Source organism: Bombus bifarius, unplaced genomic scaffold, assembly GCF_011952205.1.
Source record: "Bombus bifarius isolate JDL3187 unplaced genomic scaffold, Bbif_JDL3187 scf7180000009201, whole genome shotgun sequence".
NCBI classification, from domain to species: Eukaryota; Metazoa; Arthropoda; class Insecta; order Hymenoptera; family Apidae; genus Bombus; species Bombus bifarius.
The window spans coordinates 640,951-665,802 of record NW_022884966.1 but is presented as its reverse complement, the minus strand read 5'-3'; the positions used below and the strand labels follow the sequence as shown (position 1 = coordinate 665,802).

Here is a 24,852-nt window from a genome sequence, read left to right as displayed (position 1 = left end):
GTACAATTTAGCTAGATTATGTACTGGAAAAAAATGTTTATAAAATATCAGTTTGCCAACTGTTTGCAAGTGTTCGCAACTGTCAACACCCATTATAAAATTTCAATCATTTGTAAAAAGACATAGATTGTGTCAGAAATTCTTTAAATAAAGTGATAGATAATAAATTTTGGAAGAATTTCCTTGTAAAACACAATTTGGTCAAAAATAATCCACAAATTGTAGGTTTGATCCTGCTTGTTCTTCATTTTTCAATGTCATCATTTTTTAATACTGAGTTTGGAAGGAGCCAAGCCAACTTCTACAGGAGTTATACATATAGTAACAGTATACAGATCAAAGTATGTTATCACTTATAACACTTCTTTCTAAGGTTTTACTAAATTAAAAAGTGTTATTAAGCAGAATATTACGCAGAATCAATTTATTCCTTAGTATATAGATTAGCAAATTTTACAACTATTATTTTTAAGGAAAGGGAAACTATAATTATTATGAAAGTTTTAGCATTTATAGTAAGCTTCTTATGTAACAGTAACGTTACTTGCTTGTTAATGATACAAAAGTTGGAAGATTTTTAGAACTTTTTCATTATTAGAAGATATTAAGACCTTCCTCCAAAACGTTTTCTTGAAATTTCATTCCCTTTCGAATTTATGATAAGTAATTGCATTAATATAAAGCAATATATTACTCTGATCCTTTCACCTCGAATATATATTATTTTTCAGGAAACATAGTTTTAAGACAATAATAAGATAGCTTGTGTGCATGTTGAAACAAATCAGTTAATTTCTGTTGTAATATTCTGATATAATAACCTTAACGATATACTAGTTATAAGTGATAAATGCCTTGTGCATGTTAAAGAATATTGCATGTACTAAGTAGTTTAAAATTCTTTCTTTGTTGTATGCTATACTTCATATCCTACATTGTTTTAAAGTAACATTTGCATCAATTTTTTCACGTAATAAGTATTTAATTAAAGACGTTAGCAAACTTGAATTTCTCACATATAAAATTCATAAAAAATTTTCGTTCGCATATTAACAAAAAATAGATTTACATAAATATATATATAAATTATCTAAAAATATTTTCAAATAACGCTAGAAAAAATATGTTGTTTAACATATTTATAATGTTCTTTCCGAATAGAATACTTATCTTACATCAAATTTTTTCGTTTAGTGCAGCATATAAATGATAAAAAGTATAGATATTTATGATTCCCTAGGTCTAAATTAATAGATTTGATATGTAAGGGACTTTTTGTTGTTTAAAATACTCCATATTTTTACAAAAAACAATTATTTCGAAAATATATTGACAATAATATTTTGAAAGAACTATCTTAGTAATTACATGTGAAATAGTTTAGAGATAAATATTACATTGTATGAAATTTGGCTTCAGCTGCATTCCAAAATATGTTTTCTCCATGAAATCTTCCTTTTAATATTTTTTTATCAAATATTATTTTTAATGCAAAAGTTATTTTTTGTTTATCATATTATTTCTTCCAAAATATAAACATCGTTGGCTTGGCATTGTGGACATACATACATGCACGCTTTAGAAATTCATACATGATTTAGTCGGTTTTCATTAGAATGGATATACACCAAATGCTATATTGATCTATGCTACATTGATATTGTTTGGCGACATTTCAAATGGACCTCAATGTACATGATTGTGCGGTCATTCGTCTCCTATTGTCTCAAGCACACATAGGTACAAATTGTGATAATCGATATCTGATTATGCAGTAGGAAAGACAAGTCGTGCTTGAGTGACATGTTAATAAAAACTGGGCTCTGCATATTATGTTAATAGTTATAAGATAGAATAGCTATCGCTCTTGGAAGGTATGTTACTTTTTAAATATCTTAAGCAAAATCAGAAAATCGGTTACCCAGAGTTTAATAATGATGATCTAGCCTGCAACATTTCGTTAAATTAAATCAAACTTATTAAAATATGCATATTAATTTTACTAGCTATTAAACAGAGTTAGAAATTACACAAATCATTATCATATCAATAATTGTTACAGTTTCAACATTCATGTATGTAGTCTTTATATTTGAATTTACTGAATTGACAATTCAAATATCTTTACTTAAGTGTATGTCTGTGTATAATTTCCTTTAAAGTTCAAATTAATCTTTTATTTTTTATCTTATGTGTTTTATTGTACTATTCAATTTATCATTTTAAACTTTAGTTCTTACGATGTTATTATAAGGTGAAAAAATTTAATTTTTGTTTATACAAAATACATGTATATTATTCACTTAACATTATATAAATATTTAACAAGAATTTGAATATATGTCTGCAACTATGAAAATTTAATAAAATCAATAAATATATTTTTGTTACAAATAATTAATGGTAATAAAAAATGATTTCAAATAAAAGCTTGGAATATAATTATGATGATAAATATGCATTTATGAGAAAATTTAAAATGTTTTACCTAACTCTGTTTTAAAGGTGCAGAATATTTATAAATTTCAGAAATAATAGAAGAATAAAAGATATCTATAAATGAAGATCGTTAAAATTATAATTTGCGGGTAATCCGAATAACCGATTCTGTTCCCAATTATAAATTTCTTACAATTACATACAGTGAAGACTATAATAGGATTTCATTATATTATACATAAATATATACAAACACATCTTCTCTTATATCAACAATAATTCTCATAATTGATCATACTAATATCATATAAATATATGTATGTATATATATATATATATATATATATATATATATATATATATATATATATATATATATATATGATTCATCTATCAATAATTAGATATAATATTAATTTTTAATATTAGAATACTCTTCAATGTTGAACGCAACAGTTGCACTTTACATACAGAATCACATATCAGTCCATTGCACCTCATGCTGACACAATACTACTGTATATAAATATTATATCTTTTACTAGATAAGAACTATACTTTTACGGGTTTACTCACCATTACCAGTCGAAGGAAACTTTATAGAGATTTAAACCAGAATTTCTAACTTATGTTTTGGTTTTAAGATATAATAATTAAGAAGGATAACTTTTTAGTAATAAATTACTACTATTTTTACGAATGATGTAAATTATAATTTTCTACTTTAAAATAAATAGGAGTTTTTCAGTCTGAGTTCTTATTATTAGTGGTGTTATGTGATCCATACAAGTATACAAAATGAGCACTATATATGACGATATTCTATTTATTTGAGTTTCTTATTATAGTTAACATTTACTTTCAAACACTTATTAAACACATAATAAGGAGTGAAATATATATTATATTGTAAATTATGTCACATTAAGAATTCTGTAAAAAGTATACGAGGAAAAGAACTATAAATTGATGTTTGTCTCAGAGGTTGTAGTGTACAATCAGAATTGTATCATATTATTGTTTAGAAATATGTCATGTTTTTAGGATACGTTAGGATTAAAAAGCAAAATGAAAGCAGGAGTTTTATACACATAAAATAAATCAGAAATATTTCGTACATACATAAGTAATCTTAGAACATAAACTGAAAGAATAAATATAATATGTAAATAAAAGTGAATAAATTTTTGTTTCTATATAGATGCATGTCATTTGTTTGATACGTATCTAACACAGTTATATAGAAATATGCTAAAATAATATACTAAATTATTCAATTGATAAGTGAATATAAAGCTCAAAGAATGAAGACAAATAGACAAACAAGGTTTCATAAAATGATGAATATATATGAATATTTGAATCAATAAAAGGAAACAGTGTTAAGAGATCTCATACTATGAGATACACATTTAGCAAATTTTAAAATTGTTAATTTTTAGTTTAAATAATTCGGCTTAACTATTTTTCATTCCATAAACTTCGTAACAAATAATGAAAATAGCTTCTCGCCATATTTAAAACTATTTCAGAAGAAAAGTTTATAGAGGTTAAAATATGTTCGTAAAAAACGTAAATAAACGTAAACTATTTCAGAAGAAAAGTTTATAGAGGTTAAAATATGTTCGTAAAAAACATAAATAAACGTTTTGAATAAGAAATGTTTAATCAAAATTACGTTTAAAGTTAATTCTTCTTTCATCTGTATTGTATTATTCTGATTCGATTTTAGATGTAATCATAATATATAATATTCATGTTGTTATATAAATATTGTAAGTAATACCAAATATGTTCTTCAGTTTTTTAAAAATATGAATGACAATGAAAAAGCTGTTATGTGAACCATTATAAGAATATAAACAACACTCACTAAACATAGGTTTGCATTTCTTATTATCAATGAGTTAGAATATCCGCTTTACACTGTGATTGTATCTTCATGTATGTACCAAAATTTTAAAACAGAATTTTAATGGTTTATCCGTTATGCCATCTGAGAAAAGATTTTTCTAATCATAGAATTAAACGATATATTGAAATTATAATATTATAAATTTCTATATAAATATTTGGCACGTTATTATTTTACTTGTACTCGTCACCCATTGGGAATTTTTTATCTGCTTTATAATAAGTGCACTTATTTCAATACAAATTTAAATTATATATATACAATACTTTATCTAAATGTAGTTTTCTGACATGAAATATTACATGTAGACGTTTGTAACTATGAATATGCCAGTATATATCAATAAAAAATATAGTAATATCATAGTATGATAGTAATTCAGCCCAAATTTTTTTATAATGTTTAGTTACATAATTTTTATTTCTGAAAGAGAAAAGGAATCAAATCAATGGTGTTTAATGTTTCTTTCATTTTTGGGAATGGCATTTAGATAAACCATTATACCTTCAATAATTTTTCAGTACATTTTGTATGACACATTTGATTATAAATCTGTACAATATATTTACTGTTATATTATGTACATACACGTATGACTATGTTAAATACAGATGACTTGGTTATTTGTGTACACTTAAAAAATTATTTTTAAAAGACTAAAGCAAGATAAAATGAATAATGCTACCTGTTTAAAATGGAAATACTACATTTTAATTTAAATCTATAAAGAAAAATTGTATAGTTCTAGACACATATTTCATACAAATGTACAGAAAATTTCTTGTCCACCGAACAGCAGATATTATTTATTTTAACCTTTTTACTTATTATGACAAATAATATGAAAAGCAAACTCTAATGAGGAAAGTATATAATATTCAATTAGAAAGGATTTTCTTATTGATAGTTGACAGATAATTAAAAATACACATATTGTTACTTTAGGAAGTAGTATCGATAAAAATGTTCAAAACATAAAAAAATCACTCTTTTGATGATGTGATTGGCTACACAGCAAATTTTGTTTATTAGAGTATCAAAAATAAAAAAGTAGCATTGTTAAGTATTCAATAATTTTGCTTTCAATTTCCGAAGTCAATTAATTTTTAACGTGCATTTAACTGCTTTATATTGCAAGGTATGCGTCTATTATACAGAGTGAGACAATAGTATAACTGAAACTGAAAGAATAAGGAATATGTTATGAAAAACAAAAGAGACACAATTGATTTTAGAAATTGCTTGAATACACAAATAATTAATCCTTCTATAGTTTCTGTTTGATATATGTGGGCATGTGCAAAAATCACGAGCTTGAATGTCTGACATTGGTAGAAAAGCAAAAAGAAGAACCCGGATTTGTACAAAAATTCGTTATATTACCAAACTACATCATCGTGTATCTTCAGTGATCGGAAATCTTTGATTGAAATCTAAATAGAAAATTATGTCGTATAAAACAATTAATAACGAAATAGGATAATAACTAACCCCAATCTATGTCCGATGAATTCCCAAAATAAATTTTTCTGAAAACGATATCTCGAATTAGAAATTTCATAGCATGTTTTTTATTTATCTTTTCACATATAATTCCCTCTTTTATCTTTGTACTATAGTATTATCCTATTTGTACTCTGTATACTTCGACGCATTAAATAAATACACATTGAATAAATCAGAGTTTCATTATAATAGTAATTTTTTTCGATAATTTTTTGTTGTACATTACCACATTGTAGAATTTGTTTTTAATGTAATTAAATTGCTTTTTTTGGCATCTTGGAAGAAGATTGCTGCAATGTTTCATCACAATAATAAACGCTATTAGCTTGGTTAATGAAAATCTCTTGAAAAATTTCCTTCGAAAGGTGATGGTATTTTGTTATTACAGCTATATTTTATCTGTTACAGCAACGAATTCTTTGAAATTTCACCGCAGAATGTCTATAATTCGCTGCATTATTTTGGCACTACATACGTGTCTTCGATTGTTTGTCTATTGTGATTGTGATCTGTCTTGACTACGAGTTCGTCTGTAATTCATATCTGAGTATTCTCTTTCTCTCTACACTTGTGTATGTTCAAGCCCCTATCCCCTTGGGTATTTGTACTAGAATCTGATTTGATATTATGTTCAACGAAGCAATGTAACTCGTTCTTATAATTCGTTCATAGTAAACACTGTGCAAACTTGGCACTTATATAATTGTATATCTTCGTCCGGCTTTGTATCCTCTATGGAAAACGTAGGTTAATTCTGGCTTTCTTCCGCGCTATCCTCGTGCTTCTGTCGATTAAACTAAGAATTCCCAAGGTGGACACCGGACTTTGGATTTTCGTTTGCAATTGGCACATGATACGATCGATACATATTCGCGGTTGTCACTTTCACGCATGCTGTAGAATAGGCTCACCCTCATCGGACGAAGTTTCACCACCGCTGATCACTTGACTTGGAATTGTTTCAGACTCCCATTGACCTATTTTTGTAGGATCTTTTTCACAAAGTCTTTGAGCCAGCATCTGTTAAAACAGAGTAGTGTCAATTTTAGAGATAACTAACTAGCTGTTGCTCGCGACTTTGTTCTCGTAGAACCCGGGCAATTGATATTCTTTTTATTTATTTTTTGATATTCTAATGCCTTTACATAAGCTATATTTTTAGTTTTATTAAAACTAAAAAGGTTAATTGTATTAATTCTAGAAACTTTCAAATCTGGGCAAACTGACATATAATTGCTCGTGAGCAAAAGCTTTCTTGCCCTAAATCTATACCCGCATACCTACATTAATATTACAAAAAGTGCAAAAATATTTATTTGGCTTGAGGCAGAGGTGTTTCGGGACAATTGTGACTATCTTTTACGTGTTTTATTTACGAGACGAAGCTAAGGGCCAATTCTGATTCCGTAATGAAATCTGTTAGAAAGCAACTCCTACTTTTAAATATTCGCGGCCGCCAGAGAAGAGAGCGCGCGGTCGAGCAATCGATATAATTCGATCTCAATGGCATGTTCGGTGCGACGCAAAGCGATTTCATAGCATCGCATCCTGTCAACCCACCAAGCAAACTGTGCGATTCCAGATTCAATGGCGTTTGTCATAGGACGAAATCGAATAACGGTGCGGTGCAAATCAACCTTAATCCGGCATATTTATTCATTTAGTAATTTAAGGACACTAACATTATGTTACAAAAAAAGAAACGAAAGTACAATAACTGATTAAGAGTTAAAGATTGTAACGCTGATCGTCTGAATTTATAGAAAGGAACAGAACAGAGATCTACTCGATCGGTGGAAATACATATTCATATATTTACATAGTTGCATATTCTGGTGACGGAATCGCCAAATTTAAGATCACTCGTGAAGAAGTGGACGAGGAAGATCAGAGTATTGCATAAGGAACGTGAACAAGCATCGAAATTAATAAGTTGAACTAACGAAGGACTATAAACGAGGTTATTGATGACTTTACGTAAAAGAAGAATGTTAGCATATTCATCATTATATAGAGTACGGGGTCGTAGTTGTGGCGACGACTGTGAATTGGACAAGTGCGCATGATGCAAAGCGCAGGAATTTGCGCAGTGTTGTATTTATGCTCACTACTCGGTTCCCCGAGGAGTACGCATAATAAAATGTAGCCTGTGTCCATCCGGTGAAAATGTACTTTCCAACGGTTAAAGAATTGTGCAAATCGGTTGAACAGTTTCTGAGATATCTCGAATGCACACAAAGAGACCCTCTCTCTTTATAATATTAATGTAGATAATTATTTCAAGTTATTGCATGTTTAGATGAAATGAAATTAATCAAAGTCTTTTATCGTTTATTTTGTCTATATACTCTAACGCATTCCACATTTTCCTAATATATTTTTTACATTAAACATTTCTCTTTTATTTGAATTCAAATTTGCTATCTATATGTACAATAAGGATAATTTCATAATTATACTATGAGAGTATTTTTTAGCGAAATGCAAATTTTTATAAATTTTTTACTGCATTAAATAAAATATTACGTATAAATATGAAATTTTGGAGAACTTTTTAACGTATCTGAACTTACCTGAAGACTAGAAAGACTATTATCACAGTCGGTAGTATCAATATCATTCAAATTGACACCAGATCTTTCCATCTCAGCGTACGTTCCAAAGGGCAATTTTCCTAAACATTCTAATTTCATAATGTGCATTTTGCTACGCAAATGCTTCGCCAAGTGACCATGTATTCTGAATGCTATTTTGCAGTCTGTACATTTAAATGGCCTTGGATTGCTGGTGGTCGCTGCTCCGAACGTGGAAGTCATACTAACCTGTAATCAAACAAATTCGAAAATTCAGTTCACGTCTAGAATATCGAAAAATATGCATGCATATCGCATTTAAACACGAGATTTGATGAACTCTAGAATTAGGAAAATTTCATTCTATCTTCTATCCTAACCAAACTCCGATAAATTCAGTTCACTTTGATCGTATACAACTTTTTTGCTTCTATTAGTTTAATCATCTTTAAACATTACCGTAAAATTTCGTTTCTTTCAGTCATATTCCATTGCTATGATAATACAACAATTAACTTTGTTCGATTAAAATATTGGATACATTATGGAAATGTAAATAATGAATAACGAATCATACTATATTACCATTCAGTCGAACGATCGAAGTCAATATAAGGTACGCTCCTGAAGTTAATATCGAATTATAAGGGAATAATTTTTAAATTTGTCTGGAAATTTAACTGAATAAAAAATATATAAATAAAACGCGTTCTTATTTATATCACATGATCACGTCAATTCATTTTAGAAAAACGGGTGCGACATACAGATGAAGTTCTATGCGCACGATATATTTCAATATAAATGTCGATGCCTCAAATTTCTAGTAATAGAATAATGAAAGAGGAGAAAAGTAAAAACAATCATAATCGGCACATCCGGGATTCTAATGTTAGTGGCTGTCAGAAGTTTGTATGGTTTTCCAAGCATGATAATTTTAAGAATAAACATCTAGGAACAATAATTATTTTAATTTAAATGTATTTACTCTGAATGAGGTAAAACTGTGCTTATTTATAATGCAAGTTCAGTCTGGGCACGTAATTTTCCTCTAGCGAAAGCTATACCGCGTCTAACGCAGTTAGTCGTATATGTTTGTTTCACGACTCACAACTTAACTTGAAATCAAACCAAATTCAGAAAATCTAAAAAGTTTATAACGTAGTCGGAAATAACATCATGATGGAAGATTCGGAACAAAAAATGATTCAAGAATTTTATATAAATTAATAATGAAATAAATAGTAAGAATAATAAAGATTATTAATTTATATTTTAATTTCTCTTTAGTATAGTGATTAGTTTAGTATAGTAAATATATACAATTTAGTATAGTAAATAGGAATATAATAATTTATCAGAAAATGGATTAGTATGATTTGTTGTTAGGAAAACAATAGTTTTATGTGATCAAAATTATTAATGTTGAATACTTGTAGGATGAAAAGTGAAATGACAATTGCAATCATATATAAAGAATATTTCAAAAACGTATAAAAATAGTTGAAAATTGTTTTTATAAAAGCGTTTCGAATCACGCTAACTTATGATTTGCTATGCGTCGAAAATACGTCATATAATGCGTCTTTGAATACGTCCTAAAAAATGTTATTATATTATAAATAGAAAGATATGCATTTGAAAAAAAACACCTTAAAATTTCCTTCATTATTGCAGAAAAACTCCGTAGGAACCTCTGTAGAAACAATTTTTGTATAGCTTTATTGATTTACTAAATATTTAATCATTCTGATTGTAAGTTAACTCACTTATTGTACGTTGCACGTGCATATGCACGTATCTTCACAGAGAACAGTAAATAATTCGCCCCTTAACCGCAAGATTTTATTCGTCTTTAATTTAATAAAATAAATTTACTTCGTCATGAGTAGATTTGTAAACGATTTGTAAATCAGTCCAATGTAGTACACTTGTAAGTTCAATTCATTACAACACGAAAAAATATAACGAATAAATAGAAACTTTATATTTATTTCAGGCTACGTTGCTGTACGAGGATTGTTTAAGGAAAGTATTCAACCATTCTGAATATGTATATCTCGAGAGCAGATTGAGTGAGTTTGATGTAACTAAACAACCATCTGAAACGAATGTCACTATGTGTATGTGAACAGCCATTCTTAGCGAGGCCACTCAATATTCAATTGATAATGTTACATCGCTGAGTGAGTTTATGTTTTGTGTGTCTGTTGCTACATTTACAATGACTAAGCGAGTAAGTTTTACCTTTCAAATGTCAGTTTCAACAAACAAAAGTTTGCACAAATGATAAAACACTATATCATCTACTTACGTCTGTTAATCCTTCTATGTCCCAGATTTGGCACTGTGTCATTTATAATCAACAGTCGAAAATTGTAAAACTTACTCGCTTAAATGCGAGGATCACAAAAATATGAACTCACTGAATAGCGTAACGTACATTGCCAATTGGATAACTATAGAAGAATTTACATATACACTGGATGATTTGTTTCAAATAGTCGTTAAGTTATATCAGTTTCATTCGGTTTCGAAATATTTAAAACGGCTGGATGTTTTTGAAATAATTCTTGCAACCAAGTATATTATAACGTAATCACTGTATCCGGTGGACGATCTTATAAATTTTCAACCAATAAATATGTGATATATGTAAATATATATAATGTTATATATAATATGTAAAAATATATATAAATAAAAAATATATATATGTGATATATGTACTTGTGAGGCAGTTTTCAGTCATAAGATTTAGATTTCTTCCATTTATTTTTGTTATTAAAAAATTGCTTATAAAGAAATAATTAAATAAATGACCATCTACAATTTGAATCACATTCAACTGCTTCAATGGTAATATTTGTTTGCATCTCCTAGGAAAACCATACCAGCTGTTAACGACGTTCTATAAATTTACCGGTAGATACCCCCGTATAACGCGTTCCTTTTAATGCGGGACGTGCCCCTACGTTATACAGGGATCCACTGTAATTATATTAACAATTAAAGGCCGAAAATCAAGTAATTAATCAAGTAATTAACTCGATATCATTAGACAGTTTATTATCGTAAATGAAATATGTAATATTTAAATATAAAAAGTTGATTACCTTATTGTGGTGAGAAACAGATCTTTCGTGCTTTGTCAAATGACCCTTGGTTCGAAAAGAAACCGCGCAACTTTCGCATCTAAATGGTCTCTCGAAGTAATGAATGTTGATATGCAACCGTAACTGACTAGGTTTGCTGAACACCTTGTTACAAATTCCACAGACGCTTCTCCCATCTTCAGTCACACTGTAACTACATTCAGTAGACTCAGTTCTTTCAACGAAAACTGCTTTAGCATCGAATGTGACAAAGGATTATCAACAAATCGAACATTTTGTAATTGTACCACTTTCCTATAACCTTGAATTTCTATAAATTGTAGGGAAATGGAGCTAATTCCTTATTTGCATTATCAATATATATTCTGCGGATAATAACTCTTTTTACAATGTATCGTTACAATTGTATTGAAAATGGATGAAAAACGAGGAATATCTGATAGTTTTATTAAACCTTACATATGTATTTTATTTTTCATTTATTTATCGTACTTCCCATGTTATGTACGGGAACTTTATGCGTTTTGTTACTATTGATGTAATGCAAACATATACTATCCAGAAATAGTACAAGTAAAAAGAATGGCGATATTCCTTATTTTGTGCTCGATAGTTTATGTTTTTAACTTATATGTCAAATCTTTAATGTTATTCTACGTGGATATCTGTGCTTTGGAACTCTTTGCGATCTTGTTTGACAGGTCTGTCAATCCCTTATCATGGGCAAACGCATCATCATCCTGTACTAATCGTATTTTAAGTAAAAAAGAATCATATTAATAACTTTTAATAAAATTTGAGATGTCTTTGTCTTTCAGTATTTATATTGTACAATGATGAGATCAGGTTAATTTCTTAACAATTCCTTATTAGACAAAGAAAGATGATTTGCAGCGTAAGTGTTAATTACTCCTAAATCCGACATCGTTGAGTAATCAATAATCACAATCGTTTATTTCTGACTAAATGACTTAATTTTCCATTTCATTTCAATCAGTCACTACTGGTCTTTATCACGTAAAAATACAAAACAGGAGTTAAGAAATGCTTAAGAAGATTAAGTAATTGAAATGATTGTGGGTCATCGAATGATGTCAGTTAAAGTTAAGGAACTCGTGAGGTATTATTACCACTCAATTAAAACTAACATGTGAAATATCGCTCACCTGACATAATTAGGTGCAGGTCCATTCGAGGGCTGCAAGAACTCAGCTTGTGGTTTAGTGGTTGCAGCGTTAGGCGAGGGCGATCTAAAACCGGGTCCCCCGACAACCATTTTCCGCGCAACCGTATGTTTCATGCTCTCTGCTATTTCTTTTTCTCTATGAATCGATTCGATATCGAACGACCGTCGATCTATGACGATATTGTTCTGATAAATTTTCTCTCTGATTTCCATCTTGATATCTTCAGTGGTATGCTTCGATACGTGCTTAATCCTGGAATCTATCATAGTCATTTGTATCTTGCTAGGATCGTTATAAGTCGTTACTGGACTAGTCTCTAATTCAGCGTTTCTTGATTTCGGAGATGATTGTTCCGGGTAAATGTCCCTCTCTCTCGGTTGCTTTTCCATCTTCGTATTTCCTACTCGGTATTGTTGTTTAATTTTACTATCCATAACGTGTCGTTCAGTGAGATATGCTTGCAACATATGCCCCTCGGCGTCCGGTTTCCACTCTCTTCCTTGTATCGGTAGTCTTTCCATCGTTTGAACGATCGTTTGTAACAGTACCGGTTCCGAAACGGGAGTTAAAATATCTGCTGGCTTGGCTCTTTGCGGTATGGAAGAGGGCAACGGCTGTAGGGCTGGTTTCGTCGTGAGATCCATAGGCTGTGCCAAAGTATTTCGCGAGTCGGTATCGACTCCGTTCACCTCGATGTCGGAACTTTCTTTTTTCGATGATTGAATCACGGTCGTCCTCGATTCTTCCGGAGCGGTTCGGCTCGAGGGGAAATAGTATCGATGGGACAATTCGTTTCGAACGAGAGTAGTTTCTTGCGTGGTGACAGTTTGACTGCTCAAGCAGACGTTGTTGCTTATCGCGGTAGATGATACGTCCGCGGACCTGGAGGTCGTTGGGAAAGTTAGAGTGTAAGGGTAAGTTGTCGGTCTTCCAGACGGTAGAAGCCCTGGAAATCTGTTTGTATTACGTTGCGATAGACTTAGCAAACTCTGTGCAGCTTCTTGCTCCTCGCTTCCGGATTCTTCACTCTCCTCTCCATCGCTTTCTTCCTCCTCTTCCGAGGATTCCTCGGTATTTCCACCTGCAGCCAACCGGGCGATAGCTTCTTTATCGATATTTTCATCACAGACCGTCGTAGGTACCGGAACAACGCCGAGCTCGACGCACTTCTTGTAATGAGCTTTCGATTTCATATGTTTCGTCAGGTTGCCTTTGGTTTTAAAGCTGCGCGTGAAAGAAGAAGAAATATTTGTAAATATTTATAACGTATAACTGCATAAGTTATAATATACAGAATGATACACGTAACTAAGGTCACTACTACTAATAATATTGCAAATAATAATCTGAGCGTGTTGCTTCGTCAGGAAGTATACGATACATTATCCGATTTTTCCTATCACTTGCATTTATTAAAATTCCCATGTCATCCTCAACCTTTCTTAAATGAAATTCAAATTCTTCTTTATAACGAAAATTATGAATAACATTAAAAAAAGAATAATAATATGTATTAAAATGGCTATTAAACGACTGTCAAACGCGCTAAAGTTTAAGTGAGCTCTTGACTCGTACATGTAAATGTATCTTTCATTATAAATAAGAATTTAACTTCTATTTGAAAAGTCGAAGATGACTAAAATGTCGAAAAATAAAAGTGATAGAAGAAAATCGAATAGTTCGCTATTAATCCATGTAGCATTCATCCGAAAAAATTTTCGATAAAGTCATTGTTTTCAAAGTTATCCTAGTGGTTCTAATTAAGTGTCTCGCTTTAAATAATATTTGGAACAATTCTAGTATAAATATCGATTTGTTAAAAATAGCATTTCGAGCATATAAAATAACACTTCGTTTGAAACTGCGATTTTGCTACAAAACTTCAAATTGAAATTCCCTGAAATAACAAAGTTATACCGTTCCAAGTCAGCCATATATATTCGTATACACGTATGAGCCGTAGTTAATAGTTACGAGTGTTTTTCTCAGAATATCATTTCATGAAATAGTGTCATAGTTAGTTCATGAATACTAGAAATACGTATTTTAAAAAAGATAATTAAGAATTGCGAGAGCAACCTGCGATTCTTTACAAAAAATAAATATTTGAAAAAAGAAAAAGTGGATTAAATCTAATATCTCTGCGTTATTATTAAACGTTAGGCATAAGTATGCTGTCTTAAAAGATAAAAAGTTTACTTTAAAATCATTTACTTTCATCGGAAAGCATGTCGAAAATAGTTGCAGTTCATGATTTTAAGACCTCAGTTCGTTTGACATTGTGCAATAACAGTTTTGATAAAACTTTCGCATCGTAATCCTCATTATCGTTTCTAATATATACCATACACACATGCAGAAATATTAGAATTAATAAAGCAGATCAAAATAGAAGGGAGCGTTACTTGTTGCATGCCACATAATTAAATACTGCATATTTAAAAAATAGAGCTATATTTTATTCTAAGAAATCGCAATCCTTTCAAACATTTTTAGTTCTTTTTCTATTATTTTGTATTTAAACATAGAAATTAGTAAATGAAAAACATATTTCACAAAATATTTGGAATTTATGAACATGTTTATATTGCCACCAGGTACTGCCAATCAGATATTCATCAGTAATGCGAAGATTAAATATGAATAAAATGTGTATGCATTTCTAATAGATTTCCAATAAAATTTTTCAAATAATTAGTTCTCTTTGGCAATAAATTGTAATTCCTATGTCAATGTAATAATTTTAGTAAAAGCCTGTATGCAGTTTATGTTATTTTTTTCAAATTTTTCAACGACGTTAACATGATTATCTGTTCAAGTTTTATCTCGTAAGGTTCATAACTTAATACATACAACATAACTTATATGTAGATAAATATATGTAACAGATATAAAAAAGATAATGAAAAATGATGGAAAGATATAATATGCTATTAATAAATATTACTATTATTCTTCCTCGTCCCATTTCTTGTGTGTATGTGTTGTTATCCTTTATGTATAATGTTTGTGTTATACGGTATCATGATGTAAATTAAGCAGGTTTCCTTTCCTCCTTTCTTGATGAATATTAACGTCTGAATATGTATATCGTTTGTTACATGTATTTATTTTATCCGCATGTATAGAGTGATTCATAAAAGTATGTCTATACTTTCGGGAGTGAATCTACACTAAAATAACATGTATAGCTCCTACGTGCCCTGGTTTTCGAGCTAGAGATGATCGAAGAAAATATTCAAAATCCACCTCGCGCCTCGACACATGTTTTGGAATCAAACATATTCTAATCAAACATGTTCGTATTATGATATGATAATTTATTATCTCTTTTCTATTGAATCCCGCTTGGTCAACAAACAACATGAAACATGGCAAAGCAGGATTTTCAGAATATTGTCTTGGGAACAATTCGCAAAATGATTCTTCGCAAAATGAAGACATATTCTGCTGTATATAGTCCAATGTCAAGCCGTGCAGAAACGTGTACCGCGGTAGTTTTTTTAATTTACTGTAACTCGAAAACTGTGATACATAAGACAAACATACAAGATGTTCTAAACTTAAACAGATGTGTTAAACAGATGCTAAACTGCGGGGGCATAATCTATAGGCAAAAAGACGAAAGAAATGTTATATAAAGTTTGTCAATAAACGATTTGTTTCAGAATTATAAAGAAATGCATGAAATAAGTAACGACGCACGCAGTTTATTGAAACTGAGCAATATCCTCCGGATCAAATGTTCATTGATAAGCTTGTATCCGAAGACAAGGACAACATTTTGAAATGAGAAAATAAAAGTACACGACAATCGTTTTTGTCATATTGCATATGATATTTTCCAACTATCAACGACACAGAATTGTTAACACGTGATACAGTCAATTTCTGTGTGGTGCGATGCGTCGTTATCTATTGCAATTTTTGTTTATAACTGTGTAACAAAGTACTTATTGACAAACTTGTGTCCAACATTTCCTTCTTTCTTTCGCCTGTAAATTAAGTCCTTACTATTTGGTCATTTAAGTTTGGGGCAGCCTACAGGTATAAACATACATTTATATGAAAGTCTTTTATTTATTTTAATGTGTAGATTCATTCCCTGAAGTATAGACACGCATTTATGAATCATGTATATTCTTGGATGTGGATGAGCACTTGCAAGGAAGGTACGAACTTTTACGCTGTATAATTGATATTGTCGTGCAAATACTTGGTGTACAGCCTTTACTATAGTATTGTTTCTGTCTGTATAATCTTTTTCGGCGAGTAATCTGCAGCTATCTATGTTCTATTGTTTTTCTGCAGTGCATTTTTTGCATACGTTATATCAATGGTCTCTTTTATTATGTATTGTATTTTCTGTGGTTTCTCGTATTTTCATGCATTGTCATGACTGTCATTTCTTTTGTTTCTACGAAGAATTGTCTTAAACCATTTTATGAGCCACTTACATAGAAGTACAGTGGAATCAGTACAACGTGTTCCCCTCTATAACTTGGATTCGTCTAACGTCACACTCATAGTTCATATACAGGGTGTGCCACATTTTAATGTACAATATTTAATTGTTTTGTAAGGAAAGTTCGGTGTGCTCTGTAACTAAGAACAAGACTAAAATGTCGTGTAGCATAAAGATCGCATATGCTTCATTAAGTTATAAGAAACTTACAACGAAAGTGTAAAATGCGACGAGTGTACGTTAACATTCTTTTTCTCGGTTTAACAGAGGATAAGGCAATATATATCTATAATATTCACGGTAAGTGTTGATATATGGCATACATGACATACATGACAGTATATTTTGTACATGTATTTTGGTTTAGGTATGTTTATTGTTTATTGTATGGTTTTACTATACGACAAAAAAAGCACGCTATTTCATTTTAGTTTCGTCCAGGCTTGTGAAATAAGAGTTGAGGGTTCTCAAAGCTGCACGTGCAGAAGTTAAACAAAACAAGTTAATATCAACTTCGCATTAATAAAGGCGATCGATACTTTGAAATATCTCGAAAGGGCTTGGTCCTATCAAAAAAATGTTTGAACAAAAGTTGTTGGTTTGTTTCAAAGGAAGCATTATTATTTTTCTGTAGATCGATCAGTAGGTCTTTTTCAGGGTCAACTCCATTTTTGTAAATCGAACCATGTACTTTTTGATACATTAATCGAACCATCTCCGCATTCCCTGTAAAAGGTATTAGACTTATCTATGCTGAAAAATCACTAATTTAGCAAATATTTTAACTTGAATTTGTCAAATTTATCATACGAAATGCAAAGACAAGGTAAAAGCAAGAATACAGTTTCGTGTCTTTCTTTGGTTCCAAACATCCTCTATATTATATAGCTTTACGTGCCATATTTTTGTTAAAACTTCTTAAGGAAACATTTATGAACTTTTTACTACGTGACATTTTAGTCATGTTTTTAGCTATACAACACATTGGCAAAATTTATACACTAAACTACGGGTACCCTGTATAATGCATACATATGTACATGTGGTTGGTATAAATAACGCATGTTATCGTGTACAGCGCATATAACGCTGTTTCCTATAACGCGGAACGTATCCTCCGCGTTAAACGGTGGTCCACCGTACTTGTCTATATTTGGATCTTATATAATATCGTGGCGTTCGCCGTTTAGGTACTGCCTTTTTACTCTTTTATCTTTCTCGTGCCTTATTACGCGCATGCGTTTCTGTGTATATGTTCTTGTACACTTCTTTTTCTTTTAGACTGAGCAATATATTTGTATCAAATCAGTCCGATTAAACAAGTTTCTGTTGTGCGTGCTATTGTGAAAGTAGTTTTATATCTATTCAGGTAGCTGTGTAACTTTACGATTCTTTCGTAGCCATACCTTTTCTCAATGGTGTTTGGCATCGACTGCACGATAGTAATATTTGTCTTTTCTCTTTTTTTTTCTATTACATTTTGGTAGAATTGTCTATAATTTCTATTGAATTATACGTTTTGTATTTCTTTTCCATTTTATCTTTTATACTTTATTATTATTATTATTGTTGTTGTTATTATTATTATATATGAAATAAAGAAACGTTTGAATTTTGCAATGTATTCAAATAAACAAATATAGATATTGAAGGAAATAAAAGAAAGAAGATTCGTTAAAAACGACTTACCTAAAAGCGCAATGTTTACACGTGTACGGCCTTACGTCCGTGTGCGTTCTGATATGTTTCTTTAACATGGATGGCTTTTTACAACGAATGCCGCATTCCTCGCAAACGTATCGGCCTCGACCTTACATAATAAAGAAATAAGTTGAAACCGTTAACCAGCACATAATATGCTATTTACGAAAAAGATATATGTCTCAATAGACGCACACATAAATGCAAATATTAGTTGTGTTGTCGTATACCTATACCTTTAACGTGACAATATATATGAGAATACATATATTGGGGCGGAAATCATAGTACAAGCGGATAATTTCACGCAAAGAAATAAGGCGAAAATTTGATATAACATTTTTATCAGAGACTTTGACTTCGAGAGAAACTCGAGTTTGAACTACGTGTGAGAATATGTCAAAAACGAAGAACAACATTTTTCATAAGGTGTTTCGTTCTTTTTTTTCTTTGAGGAAAACAAATTTAAAAATCGTGCGCGTTTCAGATTAGTTCGTAATTAACTTTTACATGAGCAAATATTATATTACATTTTTTACTTATTTTCACATTTACAATAATTTCGTATTGAATGTTTATTCATACGAAATCTGTACTTGTTAGTTAGCCACGTTAAAGTATATTTGACAAATTCTCAAATTTGATTTTATCAGAAACGGTGCGTCACGTGACAAAATTTTATTTCATATTTTCGACTCATTTTTTCATGTAGAATTACCCGGTGTCCGATTGTACTATGATTTCTCACTCATCCTGTACAATGCGTGATAATATTTCGCTTTTTTTTGTCTCAGTGCTATACGGAAATTTAGCAAACTATAAAAATAGTATTAAAATAACAATTTTTGTATAGTTTTACACTCGCTAGCAATTTCACCCTTCGCCCTTTCTTCTAATACTTCAGCCTCTTAAATTTTGTACTCTTTCTTCTATTACTCGTTAGAGACATATTACGTATAGTGACTACAGAAAGTATTTGTACACCATTGAATTTATACATTAATTGTATATTATATTACACAGTAATTAACCAGATCCGACTATAATACATTTCACATCATTTGGTAGTACCTTCGTATGATTATAAAAGCTTGACAGTATGTAAATGGAATGTAAAATCTAATAAAAAGACGCTGCATTGGAAAATAAGGTACGTACAAATACTTTTCGTATCCTATGTCTGTAGATATAAACATACCTGACTGGCTTACTAATTGACTTATTGCATACTGAACAGAAATTCGCATATTCGTTTTTTGGTACGTTCCAATTTCTCTGAATATCAAACGTAAAGAGATATGTGAAGATGTTGAAAATACAAAGAGAGACAGGTGTTGGATTGCGCATAAAGTCAGTACTGGAGTCGAAAGCAAGGCAGCGTGTGTAAAAACATGTTATATCTTTACCTCTGCCCCTGACATATGTATAGTCCTCGTTGCTTTCAAATCCTCCGTCGAATATCTTAACTCTTTTCGCTTTTTCTTGCATATCGCTATCCAAACCGCTATCGGAACTAGTTGGGGTGGTCGGTCTTTCCGAGGAATGCGTCAAAATGTCCTCCTGTTTTTTCCAGGCGGTCGTATAATTAAGCGGTCTGTGCCTCGAATCGTAATGCGCCATATCAACGTCAGATGGTACTTCTTTGCATATCTTCCAATTCGAGTACATAGATAAGCCGTGTTGCTGTGTCACATACATCGGCTGTGGTCTATTCAGAGTGCAGTAAAATACTCTGGTCGAACATTTCAGGCCAAGATATGTATACGCGTGACCGTTCAAATAAAGCTGCCCGTAGGATTTCTTCGGCCGAGGGGTTTCTGGGCTTATGAGCGGAAGCGTGTTTGCCGTAGGAGTGATACCATGATGCTTCTTAGGCGTGAACGTGCCTGGCTTTAGTGGCAACGAAGTCGGCCTCAAGAACTTGAGGCGAAGTCTCGTCGAGGTCTCGGTAACGCTAGGAACTTTTGGGCTCGTTAATCCGATCTTCAAAACATCGTTGCCAGGAGTTTTGAAGCCGAGCTTGGGGTCCTTTGCCGGGCTGGCGAGGTCCAATGGCTGGCCTATCATCGAGACGTGTCCATTGGACATCGGCTCTGGAATTCCAGCTATTGGCGTTTGTATCTTGGTGGCGTTGGTATTTGTACTTGGCGTTTGTATTTTTACCGGACTGGCGAGATCTAAGGGTTGAGGGACTATGTGGAGGCCAGGCAATCCTGGTATCACCTTGTATCCGGCTTCATCGGTGGCTAAACTCGTGGATATGTCTATGGCTGGCGTCAGGGTGTGTGGTCCAGGCATGCCAGGAACATAAGGTATAACTTTACCACCGTGAAGGATATTCGTGATTCCCGGTTGAGGCAAAGTCAGCGGGTTATAGGCAGTGATACTGGTCAGAGGATTTAAGTTCGGCTCTAGATAACTGTAGCACGACATGTTGGGTGCTATATTCGAGGTTGATATGTTCGGTATGATCGGCGCCAACATTTTCGGAGTGTTGGGCAAAGATATGGAGGAACTAGGCGTGCTGGCCGCCGTACGCGGTGGTTTGTGTACCATCGTGCCTCCCGAGTGCAGACCCGATCTAACCACGATCGAAGCGGTCTCCGAAGTAACGCACTTGCTGCTCACGATCTGCTCGCTCGTAGGAGAGTTGGTTTGTCGCGGCTCGATTCTCATCGTCTTCGTTTCACCGGTATTGTCCAATATCCTGACTTCCCCGCCGAACATTTGCAACGAGTTTGGTCGTGGATACTTGCTTAGCTCCTCGAGAGATCGTAACGTGGTTGGTACGGGGTCCGATCTCTGTTTCTTCATGGGTGGGGCGTACGCGTCGACGAGCCTCGTATTGCCCAACAGAGGCCCGGGAGAGGGAAGGGGTTGCAAGGTGCTGTAATATTCGGAAGACTTGGAATCAAAATCCGACTCTCTTTTCTCCATTTCCAACTGATAATCTCTTCGAGGACTCACGCTGCCTTTGCAGTAGTACTTACGATGAACGTCGAGATTATCGATACTTGAGTAAGGGATATTGCAGGAAGGGCAAAAATAGCTCTCGTATTCCGTCGTTCCCTCTTGATTCGAGTTTTGATTTTTCAATAGGAGATCCTTGATTATCGAACTTTCCGGACCGTTCGGATAATCTTTACTTTCTTGCACAAAGCTCTCACTGTAACATCGTTTTCTCGAAGATTCCTCCGCGGATGAGAGATTCAACGGCTGATCGGTAGATTGTTTCGTTTCCACGAGGCTTTGCTGTCTTTGAATCAGTTTGTGCAGTCGCGGATCTACCGCATCGACGATCGCTTGGTTGTCGGTAATAATTTTATCAATATGTTCCTGTACTTGCTCTGGGTTTGGTTTCGGCGTGGTTGTAGCGGCTGTCGAGGAAGAACTGTTCGTGGAAGAAATGGAGGAAAGGGAAGACGTTTCGATATCGTTGTTGACACATTGGAGGGCCGTGTGAAATTTTGGCTTGTAGATTTTCCCCGTTTTAATCGTTTTTACACTAACTGAAGTCGTCGTGGGCGTCGATGACGGAGGAGGTGGTGGTGTGCCGGTTCCATTGCTCGCACTGTCCGACAAGCTTATGTCCGAGTCCTCCGATACCTGTGAAATGATCGAATGTCTTTACGTCACATATTTTCTCACTCAAATCTTACTTCTAAGTTAAAAAACGAGTGTTAAAGCTGCACCCGCGATCTTAAATACGCGCCGATTATCAAGCTTTTCCGAACTTTGTAAGAAAATATAATTAATCGTTCCTTTAGCTTTTAAATGAAACGGCACGTTACGTATTTTGATGACTTTGTATCGGATTAAGCCTCAGAATCCTAACAGTTCACGTCGTACTATAACGTATATTCTATCTATCGCGATTCGAAAATCCTGTATGCGAGGAAGTGAGAAAGTGAAATAGGAAACGTACTTTGCTGGCATCACCACCCTCCATCTTAAGGGCGTGGGCACGGGATCTGCAGTGCTTGTAGAGATTCGACTTGGTCTTGAACGCGAATCCGCAAGGAACGCAAGGATACGGCCTCTCGTTGGTGTGAGCTCGGATGTGTTTTTGCAGGACGCTCGGTTTCGCGCACGACAGTCTGCAATAAGGACACACGTAGCCGTTTTTCCTCGATTCGGTCGGTTCTCCGTCCGCGGGTTCCGCAGAGATCTCGATCTTGATCGGATCTTTCGGCGACTCTCTGGAGTCCTTGGCCGACTCCTTCCTTTTAGTTGTCTCTGGAGAACCGTTGCTGACCACGGCGTCCTCCTTGGGCTCCACTTGCGGCGTAACCTCGGTCGTCGCCATCTTCTTGAACTTCTTGTGCAAGTATTTCGGCTCGCCATCGTTATTGTTATTGTTGTTGTTGTTGTTGTTGTTGTTGTTGGTGTTGTTATTGTTGTTGTTGTTTGCTAACTGTGGGTCTGTCATCGCCACAGTGTGAGTCTCTGCAGAGAGGAAAATGAAAATTCGGTAAGAAAATTGATTTGGTGTTTCGCTCGAAACATGTTATCAATTACGAATAAAGTTTGCCTTCTCTCATCAAAGTATTCATTTCGAATGTTTTGAGCACATGTACATAAAATAATAGCCATTAAAATTAGAAATGACGGAAAAATATGAGATATTGTTAAAAACCTAACCAAACCGCGCGAGACACGCAAACGCGGGAAGAAAGATATATTGTTTGTTTGGGTCCGATACTCCATCGTGATTCAGCTAGATTGTTCCGAGAATCGTCTTACGAGGAACATTACAATGAATCACGTGTTATGAGTAGAGTAATAGTTTATGATCGCGAAGAGCAGGAGATTCCGGGAAACATGTAAGAAAAGATTTACTAAAATATTCTAGAAACAACAGTGAATTGTCCAATGCTGTGCATACAGTTACTCAACATCCTCTATGCGTGATTGAATAATATTTACACGCGGAATTTTATGTTTCATTATTTGATAAAAAGTAAAATTATCTCGGCAAGGACAGCTTGAGAAAATTATTTTCAAATAATCCTTTATTTCAGCTAACGCTTTCAAGCAAGATTATAAATACTTTGTAGCATTAAATACTGTATTTCTACATATATTTCTTACTTTGATTAACAACTGTTTTAATAGGTAAGATTCAGAAAAAGCCAACGTATATTTTATTTATAACGAAAATAAAATCTAACGATTAATTTAAAGATAAGTCAAGTAATCATGTAGAACCGCTTCGACGGTGGATTCTGCACATGAAAACAACAAAAAACTGTTTGCATTAACATATGTCCAATAGCAATTTGACCTTGTTTTCGATGTACAGCGAGTTTCTTCTGTAACAAATTGTATCTGCGCATCTTTACGTTTCAATAATCTGACATTTACAACTAGTGCACCAATGATTTGTACAACGTCAAATAGAGTATATGTTTATATGGACTTTTCTTATTATTCCCACGTATAGAATTCAGCGTTTAAGCGGTTCCTCGATGCTACGGGACACTCTGCATAAGCAAGAACGCGGTGAAATAATCGAATGAATATTCTTATCATGCTTCCAGTGCATGACGTTACACTCTTGTTTGTTTCGTCGTTGTATCTGCGACATATTTTAATGAGTATGTTACTGAGAAATAGTAAATTATGTCCACGCTTCACGTTTCACAACTTCTTATGTGATTTTCAGACTTCACTTCACCACTTAAGACTTCACATCACTTAAATAAGGTACTTGAAAATTCTATAACATCATTTTACTTGGCTTGCTCGTAATTAGTTTAACATAATTACATATGTATTAGTCCATTTGAACAAAAAAATGTTTATCTCGGAATTACTTCATTGAAATGAAACAATTTTTCACATTATTTTTTATTTATGCAACCATTTCCCGAAGTAAATAATACTTTTCTATTACGTCAATTGTTTCGGAAATATGAATATACAGAGTCACGTATTTCATGATAAATTT

The 24,852-nt window shown here is 32.7% G+C and overlaps 1 protein-coding gene across 2 annotated transcripts in view; it reads right to left on the bottom strand.

Annotated features, from left to right (window-relative positions):
- Positions 1–4,142: 4,142 nt before the first annotated feature.
- Positions 4,143–24,852, bottom strand: part of LOC117214523 — a 66,567-nt gene continuing 45,857 nt past the window's right edge. The window contains exons 2-8 of one of the 2 annotated variants that reach the window (XM_033460684.1): positions 22,828–23,348; positions 20,309–22,508; positions 18,891–19,011; positions 12,716–13,960; positions 11,550–11,742; positions 8,434–8,682; positions 4,143–6,880 (exon numbers count right to left, since the gene is read on the bottom strand). In XM_033460684.1, the coding sequence (XP_033316575.1) occupies positions 6,746–6,880; positions 8,434–8,682; positions 11,550–11,742; positions 12,716–13,960; positions 18,891–19,011; positions 20,309–22,508; positions 22,828–23,348 (4,664 nt within the window). In that variant the 3' untranslated portion in view covers positions 4,143–6,745. Of the gene's footprint in view, positions 6,881–8,433; positions 8,683–11,549; positions 11,743–12,715; positions 13,961–18,890; positions 19,012–20,308; positions 22,509–22,827; positions 23,349–24,852 lie in introns of those variants that run through there. The other variant, XM_033460686.1, reaches the window with a different exon arrangement.